At 36.7% G+C, this 11,248-nt stretch overlaps 1 protein-coding gene and 1 pseudogene across 2 annotated transcripts; both read left to right on the forward strand.

Moving 5' to 3' along the window:
• Positions 1 to 473: 473 nt before the first annotated feature.
• Positions 474 to 9,282, forward strand: LOC113283072 (sterol 3-beta-glucosyltransferase UGT80A2-like). Of its 2 annotated transcripts, none has more exons than XM_026532224.1 (14): positions 474 to 891; positions 1,690 to 1,877; positions 2,169 to 2,444; positions 2,653 to 2,764; positions 4,254 to 4,424; positions 4,771 to 4,834; positions 5,071 to 5,128; positions 5,238 to 5,415; positions 5,707 to 5,837; positions 6,594 to 6,696; positions 6,830 to 6,906; positions 8,242 to 8,289; positions 8,388 to 8,537; positions 8,811 to 9,282. In XM_026532224.1, exons 1-14 carry the CDS (start codon positions 693 to 695, stop codon positions 8,988 to 8,990), a joined length of 1,935 nt encoding a protein of 644 aa, XP_026388009.1. In that variant the 5' UTR covers positions 474 to 692; the 3' UTR covers positions 8,991 to 9,282. The 2 variants fall into 2 exon arrangements, with proteins under 2 accessions (XP_026388009.1, XP_026388010.1); XM_026532225.1 differs by having other exon boundaries at positions 476 to 891; positions 2,208 to 2,444.
• A 205-nt stretch (positions 9,283 to 9,487) lies between these two features.
• LOC113277932 lies at positions 9,488 to 10,982 on the forward strand (annotated as a pseudogene).
• The last annotated feature ends 266 nt before the right edge of the window (positions 10,983 to 11,248 follow it).

Consider the following 11,248-nt stretch of genomic DNA (forward strand, 5'->3'; position numbering starts at 1 on the left):
CACTTCCGCTTTCGGTATTTATAGCCTGTTCGGATTGCACATCAGAAGTAACTTTTGGACTTCTAGAAGTCGAAAAATCACAAGTCAATTTGGCAGTCAAATTTCAAAACGATTTTTAAAAGTCCAAAAGTTAACTTTTTGTGAAGCAAAATAGTTTTGCTTATGACTTCTGCTTCCGACTTCAATTTCTGGAGAAGCAAAATTCAGAAACAGTTTATATCCAAACGCGCTATTAAATACCTTAGATTGAGAAGCATTTATATCCAAACGCGCTATTGACTTAGAAAAAATGACTTCCATTTTAAACTGAGAACTAGTTTTTTAACTTCTAGAAACCAAAAATAACAAAAAGTCAGTTTGGCAATTGAAAATATCATGATGTCGGAACACCAACTTCACGTGCAAACCTCATTTTCGGAAAAAGAAAGTGTAACGGCCGTTCTTTTTTTCATTTTTCCTTTAGAGGGAAAAACCGCTGTTCTAACACAAGTAAAAAACACTTTAGGTCTGAAAATAAATAAATGTAAAGCACCAACTATGCTGAATTATATTTTTTAAACTTTGTTTCGATTCTCCTTCTTAGGGTTTTGAATTCGTCTTTTAGTATTACAGAAGAATCTATCTGTTCATCATCTCCAGAAATTTGTGTTTAATAATCTTCCCCAGCTGTATCTCTCTCTGTATCTCTCCCCATGACTTCATCAAGGGGAGAAGAAGGAAAGAATTCTTCAGAAATGGCGGTGGATCCACAATTGCATCATCATCACAACTCTTCTTCTGAGGATGTTAGTGTAATTATGGAAAGTATTGATGCCGGTGGACTGGAAGAAAGCAAAGGAACTCCTGGATCGAAAGGGGAAGATGATGATGCCAACAACTCCAGCATTTCAGGTTTTGATTTTGTGTCTCTTTCTATAAACTATGTTTTTGGTTGAATTTTATTATTTTATTTGGTCCAATTAAAGGCCGATTCCTTAGGGTTAGGAATGCTTAGAGAGGAAAAAGTTCAGTGAATCGATTTAATGTAGAATCACTTGTTTAGGGTACATAGGGGAAAGAAACTGTAGCATTATAGGCTTTTGCCTTGTTTTATCTAATCTAGGAAAATTGATTAAATGTATTTGTTGTAAATTTTGAAATGCATTACAGACATAGGGTTCAAAATGATGTACCAGAGTGCTGTTTTCTGGAATGTAGATTACTCCTTCTGTTAGTTAGCAGTCCTCATTTTTAAGTAATGGAGTTTGTGGGGCATGAAGCTGTATAGGGGTCAAAAGGTCTGGGATGAATGATGCAAGTTTTGGTTAGGATGACCTACCTTGCTGAGTAATCATCCTCTTAACAAACTCAATCCTGGCAACTGACATCATCTTTATGTGTTTCTGTGCGAAATTAGAAAGCTCTTTGATTTTTTCGCCATAATTGTGGTGCTTGTTGCATTATCCTTCTAGTTTTTCTCGTCCCTTACGACTTCCAGGGGGCTTGTCAACTAGCTATTGAGTTGTCTTTTCTACATAATGGCAATGCATGTTGTATTGATTTTGCTAAGTACTCGGAGTAGAAAGTTTCCTGTGATATAATTGTTCGATTATAGATTTCTACCTTTTTGATAAAAAAATTTAAACAGTACACTTGTAATTGTTATGTCATCCCTTTTGGACCACTATTCATGTCATGCTATTTATTTAGGAACTGGTGACAGGACTTCGCCTGGGGGGACGAATATGTCTGAAGTGAATTCAGATCTTGATAAACCACAGTTGAAAATGAATGAACCGACTTTGGAAAGGTCTAAAACTGAGAGGCGTCAACAAAGTCCATTACCTGCTGAGCAGGCAGCACGCATTTTTGATGAAAATTTGCCCATTCAGAAAAAGGTATGCAAGTCATTGGGGAGTTATTTTCTTTTCAGTTTTAACTAATTCTAGTATTACTTGTTTTATATTCCCTTACGTCTTAATACATTACTGACACTGATGACAGTGGACAAAACTATTTGGTTTTGTAAATCAAACTTTCAGATTTTCTAAATGGTTCATTTTGGTTGTCACAATCAATTGGTGTTATCGTAGTTCTAATTACTCCCCTTCTTAAAAAGATTTAGGAAAAATATGCCAGTTTGTGTTTCAAAATGCAAACTATTATCTACTCTTCTCGTATTTCTGCAGTCTGCCTTTCATTTGAGAAGTTATTTTCCAATTTTGAAGCTTGAAATGCTGAAGCGGATGGGTACTGTGAAACATGATGGTACTGTTGAGTTTGAAGTTCCAGTGGATGCTAAACATGGAGGTTTTGATTTTGAAGATGCTGGTAGTGAAGCTGTTGATGAGGAACCTATTGACTCAACGGACCTTCAGTATATACCACCGTTGCAAATAGTAATGCTTATTGTTGGTACCCGTGGAGATGTACAACCATTTATTGCTATTGGTAAACGCCTGCAGGTTATAAGCTTATACCCTTTTCTGTATATCGACATTTTTTTCATGACATCTCGGAATTCCCTTTGCTTAGCTTTTATTTGTCACTTCAGGAGCAGCACTACATCAAGAAATAGAAGCCCAGCATGTCTGCAGAAAATAGAGTCTTACTTGTCCTCATCGACGTACATTTCACTAATTTGATTGGTGTTGATATTCCTTTCTCATACAGGATTATGGTCATCGTGTTAGACTAGCAACCCATGGGAACTTCAAGGAGTTTGTCTTGACTGCTGGTTTGGAGTTCTATCCTTTAGGTGGAGATCCAAAAATTCTTGCTGAATGTACGTAATTTCCCTAACTTCTTGAGTAGTTCACACTTCTGAGTCAACATCTCAAATTTTTATTGGATACCTCATTGCATTTTTATTATGTCTCTATCTGAATGCTTAGCTGCTGAGAATTTCAAATGATATACAATTTTTGAGCATTTCCTATCTTGGTGCTTCTTAAACAAAATGTTTTTATTTTCATTTGGATTGACATTTTGTGGTTGATCAATTTTCTAGAAGCGAACAATAGTCCCTACAGTCAGATTATTTCCATTACCACAAGCATGTATGGGGTCATTTTGTTCCAATGTACTACTGGTTTCACATTCTAGCTTAGCCAGTCCTGCTAGTCTATACAAGCATCAAATGAAAAACCTAACAAAGTCCTTTACTCAAATACAAAGTTGTAAACCCTAACATGTTTTTATTTGCTTGTTGGATCATCTGTTTATCTTGTTAAAAACTGGTTCTGGTTTTGTGTTGGAAAGTCTCAGTTTGTTAAACTATATCTGAAACTATCATTTGTGAAGAGAAGATATTACACATTGGTTCAGTAAATAAATGTAGAAAGAGGTTAAGAGGGCAAAGCCTTCAAGAAAGTATCTGGGTCTTCTAAGACACAGATCTTATGTTTTTTAGGTGTGATTCCAAAAAAACATAACTGCAGGATTGATGTTTGATCTTATTGTGCTGTAAATGGATCATCCTGCAGTTCTGTTAGCAAGCTAGTAGCAGTCCAGTGAATTTTCCTCGAGTTCTGGCTGTATCGTAGTCGATATTCTTTAAGGATTTAATTGAGATGGGACTTAATAGAAATGGTATTTTTGATGTTAATAAAAGATAAAAGAAAGAGCAGAGCAAGGAAACTTTTAGTTATAATTTTTGTAAAGCATTATCTTCTTTACACTGTTGGAATCCAAACTTAAGTTGGTGTTTATCTTTCTCTCTGCTCTTGCGAGAAAATTTACGTCAGATTTATTATGGGAAATTGGGAATACCAATGCCCTGGAGTCTTTTGCTTCCTGTTTGCTATCTATTATATGAGCACCAATATCTTGGAGTTCACTGCTTTGTGTTTACTCTCTTCAGTATCCTTTTTCTCTAAATTTAGACGAAGCAATGAGTGACTCATTCCTACAGTTTTATAACCATGGGAGTTGTTTACTGATAAAAGTGGATGATCTTTCTTTTTCTGTTTACTTTTAATTGGTTTTCATGCATGGAGTAGGTGATATTGTAAGACCAAATCATAATGTAAAACTAAGCCACTCAGAATTTTTTGTATTTCAATCTGAAATTATCTTGAATCTTTCATATATGGGATTGCAAGGTCAGGCCAACTTATTGAGATAGTTTCTTTCATGCTAACATAAGTTAAACTGTTACATATAGTTCAACTGTTTTAAGCATGACACTTCTAGCTCTTTTAATTAGTTTTAGATATGTAGTATACATAATACATGTATGTGCATATGCCCCACTAATTTACCTTTCTTTTCAGACATGGTAAAAAACAAAGGATTTTTACCTTCTACTCCTTCAGAAATACCTATTCAGCGTAAACAGTTGAAGGAAATTATCTTTTCTTTACTCTCGGCATGCAAAGAACCAGATCTCGATTCTGGTATTCCTTTCAAAGCAGAAGCAATAATTGCCAACCCTCCGGCATATGGTAGGTTTACTTACTTTTCTGTTATGGCGACTCTCTAACTCTCCCGCCTGTATGTTTTTCAGCACTCATAATGCAATGTGACAAATTTAGGGTCTCTTTCTTGTAGCATTTATAAGGGTTCTTGAAAGCTGTTGCTTAAAATTTGTTTAAGTAGATAATAAAATAAAAAAATGCAAGGATCATCTGAATTGGCTTTGCAGACATGATGTGCCGAAGTCAAACACGTTCATAGTCTGTACTTGTGATTGCCATTGCTATCTTCTGTTTTAAATGATCATCGTAAGATTTAGAGATAATGTGTTTTCGTGAGCATGAGCAACTGTTAACATCTATTTATGCTTTGCAGGACATGCACATGTAGCAGAGCATCTAGAAATACCGATCCATATATTTTTCACAATGCCATGGACGTAAGATTATATATCAACAGTTATTCATTTATTTTATCTCCATTTTTTTGTTGTATTTTTTTTTTCTTTTTTTGTGACTTCGCATAGCTCTTGTATCTTCAGACATGATACAATAGTTGCGTGGATGCGAAGAGTCTTTTTCTTCACCGTTCTTTTCACTATTCAATATTTTTTTCCACAATGTGATATGAGGTCTACTTAAGTTGACGATGAATTCATTTACTATCTTATGACAGGCCAACTAGTCAATTTCCACATCCTTTATCCCGTGTCAAGCAGCAACCTGGTTATAGGGTTGGTCCACTTCAAATTAACTTATAATTTCTTTGATTGTTAATGAGTGATCTGGCAGGTTATTTTTCTATCTGATTCATTTGGATTTTTGTTCTGAATTTATTTACAGGTATCATATCAAATTGTTGACTCAATGATTTGGCTTGGAATCCGAGATATGATAAATGAATTTAGGAAGAAAAAGCTGAAGTTACGACCAGTTACATATTTAAGTGGTGCCCATGGATCTGGATCTGATGTTCCTCATGGGTATATCTGGAGTCCTAACCTCGTTCCAAAGCCCAAAGGTATGTATCTATGTTCCCATTGTCGATATTAAACGTCTTTCTGGTTAAATGCGGCGTTAAACCCAAACTGGAAGTGCTTCTTACACCAAACACAAAAATGTGCTAGTCTTAAATATCAATATATACTCTGTAGTCAATTCAGATTCGGAGTTAACTCTTTGAAGATGACTTTGGTGTTGCTTAAGCTCACCAATTCATGTGGTCGTGGAGAATGTACCACTCTTTGGATACCGTTTTCATACATTTTGGTTTACGCAATTGTCTAATGCAGTTTAATTGCTTGATTTGCAGATTGGGGACCTAAAATCGATGTTGTTGGGTTTTGCTTCCTTGACCTTGCGTCAAATTATACACCACCAAAACCTCTGCTAGACTGGCTTGAATCCGGTCCAAAGCCTATCTATCTCGGGTTTGGAAGCCTTGTGAGTGTTCTTATTCTCTTGAGTAGGACTTTTAATTTCTTTAAAATATAAGTATTTAATTGTGGGAATGTTATAAATACCCTCCATTTTGGAAGTGCTCAGTCATGCTCTAACTACATTGGTAACATATTAGGATTCTCCAAAAAAATTTACTAAACTCTTTATCAACTTAGAGCCTAACTCGATTATACTTCCTGGTTGGCATTAAAATAATTAGATGATAAAATTTGACTGAACGCTCTAAATGAATACAGTAACTTAATAGATTCATATCTATAGTCACTTAGAATCAATTCTTTGATATGCTGGCTTTAGCTTTACAAATACCATCAGCACCAAGTTGTATTATGTATACCTTCGCATTGAACTATAAGGAGATCATTCTGAGGTGGTTGTTGTGGGTTAGACCAGAAGCTGGAGTGACAGTAAAGAGATGATGCTTGGAGATTCATGTCTGGATTCTCCGGTGGATCTGTTTAATGATAACAGTTGAAATTTAAGTCAAAGAACAAGCAATTTGTACTCAATTTGATATGATAACAGCATAAAAAGACAAAAGCAACAAACAAAAGTGAGAAACTCATTTTGTATGAATGTGATGTGGAAGTGATGAGTGATGATGTACATTCTAACCACAGAAACGTGCCTTTACAATTGTGTTATAATGTATGATATATTAAGTTATATTGCATCTCCTTGTTGAATTTTCTTTACAACTGTCGGCTGCGTTTCATAACAAGTTGTGTTCCTCTGAAGCCTGTTCAAGAGCCTGAGAAAATGACCCAGATCATTGTCGAAGCTCTAGAAATCACTGGGCAGAGAGGCATAATCAACAAAGGGTGGGGTGGTCTTGGAGATTGTAAGTTTGTATTTTCTACCTTACACGCTATGTTAATCATTCCGTTGGTATTTCGAGAAAGTTTCTTCTGTTCTTGTATTAGTTTTTCATTGTTTTTTTTTTCTTTTATTAACATGAGATAATTTTTGATCAGTGGCAGAACCTAAGGAATCAATTTATTTGCTGGACAACTGTCCCCATGACTGGCTTTTCTTACAATGCACGGCTGTGGTACGATTTGATTTCATTACTTATGGTTATATGTTGGTCTGAAATCAGCATTCTTCAAAGATTGTTTAATGTGTTTCCTGCCCTAATCAAGTATTACTTTTTTTTGTTAAAAATCAAGAACATAAATCCATCCCATGGCGCATCTCTTCCTACAATTATCCTTGTTCATGTCCTCTATGTAGAACTCCTTGAGCACCAACGATTTTAGTTACTTTTTTATTGAGCTTTATTTTGAACTAAATTTCTGTTGATGTAGTTAATTTTCAAGCTTCCACTACATTATCTTAAAACTTGGAGAAACTTAGTTGTGTCCCACCCAAATCCCATTGATGTATCAGGAGTTGTTTTGAAATGTGGTACAACGTAACAAATCCACCTATGTTTTGCACTAGCAGTTCTGTATTGGAATGCATAATTAAGAAATACATGCAATTGCTGAGAGCTTCTGGATTTTCATGGTAATGAATACCAACTGTCATTTTGCGCTGTACGCAACACTATTTTTTTCATTTCAAAACAACAAAATCTAGCTTCTTTTCAAGATAAAAAAAAAACGTACTTGTGTTTGGAAGTGTCTTCTATAGTCAGCTGCTGAATTTTATAGTTGTTAATAGCATTATACCTGTGCCGACAGTTCCATTGGATGCAGTACAAATAATGCTCAAGTCGCATTGGGTCAAATGTACCTTTGGTGCTTGAATGTTAGCATACTACCACTGGGGTTTCATTCTTTATGAGAGCCTTGGCCCAACTCTCTCAGAAGGACATAAGATTGCAAGTTAAGACTTGGAACCATAAGTGTAACGCCCTTAGAGACAAGTAGGATATTACACTAGGGATTTCCTTTGTCTTTTCTTTTCTTCTTGTTAGAGGTGGGTTTATCTGTTTTTTAACACCGCTCCTAGTGAATATCAATATTTTCCTCATTTAACCACCCAATGAGGTCAAGGTGTGGGGTTTTCCAGGACATGCCAAAAGGTGATAGTTCTTACCATGCCTGAGGAAGTTGTTAATGGGTATTGGGCTTGCTAAACGAGGAAAGGGATATCTACTATTATCACCTCATTAAAGAAATGAAAACTATGTTCTATTCATAAATTGGATACAGTTGAGATAAGAAAGATAGAGATACCTACATACTGTTATAACTTCTATAATGTGTATAACAACTATTTGCTCATGTTTGAGTGCTTCCATAATATGTAATATCTAATCTTGTATGCATAGTTAAGCTACGTTCCTTAGATATTTTCAAACTTCATTCTCTGTTTCAGTTTTGTTTTTCCTTTGAAATGTCAAGTCTCACTATGTAATTTGTTCCGACATTATCTGTAGGTTCATCACGGTGGTGCTGGGACAACAGCTGCTGGACTTAAAGCTGCGGTAAATGCTGCCACACTACTATTTTAATTTATTTGCTGGAAGTTTATAGTCGATCATATCAATGACTTATCATAAATCACTATTTTTCTTTTCTCTAGTGCCCAACTGCTATTGTGCCATTCTTTGGAGACCAGCCATTTTGGGGAGAGCGAGTTCACGCTAGAGGTGTAGGTCCACCTCCTATTCCTATTGATCAATTTTCCTTGCAGAAGCTGGTGGATGCAATAAACTTCATGCTGGACCCCAAGGTAAAGAGAAAGTTGCTCCTAAGTTGCAAATTTATATTGATCCCATCTGTTGTTTGGCCGTGAAAGTTGACATTCAGTTTTGAGCAAACAACTTCAAGAAGGAAAAGTGTGATCATGCTACATGATGTATCGATGGGCATAAATTTGAAATGGAAAACTGCATCTCTGTTTGTTTCAGTAATTTCGAGTGATAGCATATACTCACATAAATGGATATCTAGAGTCTTGTGTGTTCGTCATCCGTTCCCTAACGACATTCTTCATTAATTGTAGGTCAAGGAGGCTGCTGTTGAACTAGCAAAGGCCATGGAAAATGAGGACGGAGTTACAGGAGCTGTGAAGGCTTTCTTTAAACACCTTCCACGAAAAAAGCCTATTTCCGATCAACAGGCTACTACGCCATTACCATCAGGGGGTTTGTTTGGATTAGGGAAGTGTTTTGGTTGTTCCTGAATATGCAGCTCCATTTGTTGTCCCTGGTTTTGTATGCTGTGTTACTAATTGTCACTGAGATCTCTCACTTTCAAACTTCGATCATGTATAGTTTAAGCTCTTCCCAGACAAACCACAACTGCAAACTGGGTTAGAGTTCTGCTAACTAGTTACATATTCGGGACATCACTCTCAGTTCCTGAATATTTAAAGTCAAGAAGTTTTGGAGTTGGAAATGATGTAATTTCTGCGATGTAAATTTTTTTACCCTGCTTTATTTTCTCTAAATATGAGCTAAGTTTTGTAAATACCATACAGCCGCGTATTAAACTGCTCATTGTGGTGTAACCACTAACTCGCGACATAATTGTGGTGTAACCACTACTAGATTGTGACATAATCCAATGAATCAGCACCCTGGAATCCTTACCTAATCAACCACTAACCAAAGGTATTTAACTGTTATAAAATGGATACATAATCATGCAAAAGGTGTGTGCAAGCCAACACCAAGCATCTTTACCTGAAAGTATAGGTCCATGAACTAAAACCTGCTCTCTGGCCATCACCCATATAAAGAAGTATATTACATGAAGTTTACATGTCCGCAGCATATCCGAAACAGAGATAGACGATGGAGAGTGGTGGGGTGCCTCTAATCACTCTGAACTCAGGCAGAAAGATGCCCATTTTAGGTATGGGAACAGCTGAAAACCTTCTTCAAGGGTCTGAAAAGGTGAAGTCGGTGATTGTTAAAGCAATAGAGGTGGGTTATAGACATTTTGATACAGCTTCTTTGTAGCAGACTGAAGAGTCTATTGGTGAAGCTGTAGCTGAAGCACTTCAACTTGGCCTCATTAAATCTCGAGATGAACTCTTCATCACTTCCAAGCTTTGGTGTACTGATGCGCACGCTGATCAGGTCGTTCTTACTCTTCAGAATTCTCTGAGGTAAATATCTATAACATTGCAAGTGAACTGAAAAAGAATGAACTTAAACCCTCATTCCCATAGATGAAGAGAAACACAACCATGTTTTCTTGAATACAGAGTTGCTAGTATAACATCTTTCGTTTCTTATAACATAGGAATCTCAATTTGGAGTATCTGGACCTGTATTTGATACATTGGCCAGTAAGCTTTAAGCCAGGGAAGTTCGTCGTTCCTGTACCAAAGAACGATATACTTCCGATGGACTATAAATCTGTTTGGGCAGCCATGGAAAAGTGTCAGCAGCTTGGCCTCACCAAGTCGATCGGTGTCAGCAACTTCTCCTGCAAGATTCTTGGGGAAATAATGGCCACAGCCAACATCCCACCCGCCGTCAATCAAGTGAGCTTTATATGATCCTACTTCTACTGCTTTGATAAAATGTAGCACTAATCTCATTTTTGGATGCGCCTACTATGCTAAAGGTAGAGATGAACCCAATTTGGCAACAAAAGAAACTGCGGGATTACTGCAAATCCAACAATATTATGGTCGCAGCATACTCGCCTTTGGGGGCCAAAGGAAACCACTGGGGATCTAGTGCAGTTATGGACTCTGAGGTGCTGCACCAGATTTCCTTGGCCAAGGGAAAATCTATTGCTCAGGTACTCTCTGTCTCATTTATTTCAGTTGTTCACCTTGGCACACTATTTAAACGTGACAGGCATTGCGCCATATTTATGCGGATAAACATCTTCACACGGTATCTTTTATGTTCATCAGGTTAGTCTGAGATGGATTTATGAGCAAGGCGTGATTATTTTGGTGAAAAGTTTCAATGAAGTGAGGATGAAAGAGAACCTGGAGATATTCGATTGGCAACTGAGTGAGGAAGATTTGAAGAAAATCGATCAACTCCCACAGCGCAGAGCACAAACTGGCGCTTCTTTTGTTTCAGTTACAGGGCCATTCAACTCTGTTGAAGAGCTTTGGGATGATGAAGTTTAAGTTTTGATAATTCGTTTTTAGTCGAATAGCAAAACTACCTGGCAATGCGCCAAGCTTATTTTATAGCTCTTGGAATGCAGCAGTATTTGGCAACTTCTTTGTTTTTTTTTTTTTTGCTAATAAATGAATCTTTTGAGTTGCCAGTCTTGGATACAGTGGGAATAACCGGAAAAACTATGTTCCCGTTCATGTATAGCCTTATTCAACATACGTATGCAGCTTTAATGAAAACATATGGATTTCAGGATTTGTCACCTCACTCGACCATATGTCAGCGACCGGTTGACTGATCCAGGCTCACTAGAATTAATATACACAACCTTTTTAATCTAAGAGATAAC

Source organism: Papaver somniferum, chromosome 5 (genome assembly GCF_003573695.1).
Source record: "Papaver somniferum cultivar HN1 chromosome 5, ASM357369v1, whole genome shotgun sequence".
Classification (NCBI taxonomy): Eukaryota; Viridiplantae; Streptophyta; class Magnoliopsida; order Ranunculales; family Papaveraceae; genus Papaver; species Papaver somniferum.

Coding starts and splice junctions, on each gene's coding strand:
- LOC113283072 (XM_026532224.1), top strand. CDS start 693: ATGACTTCATCAAGGGGAGAAGAAGGAAAGAATTCTTCAGAAATGGCG. Junction 2,765..4,253: donor TCCAAAAATTCTTGCTGAAT/GTACGTAATTTC, acceptor CTTTCTTTTCAG/ACATGGTAAAAAACAAAGGA. Junction 4,835..5,070: donor TTTTTCACAATGCCATGGAC/GTAAGATTATAT, acceptor ATCTTATGACAG/GCCAACTAGTCAATTTCCAC.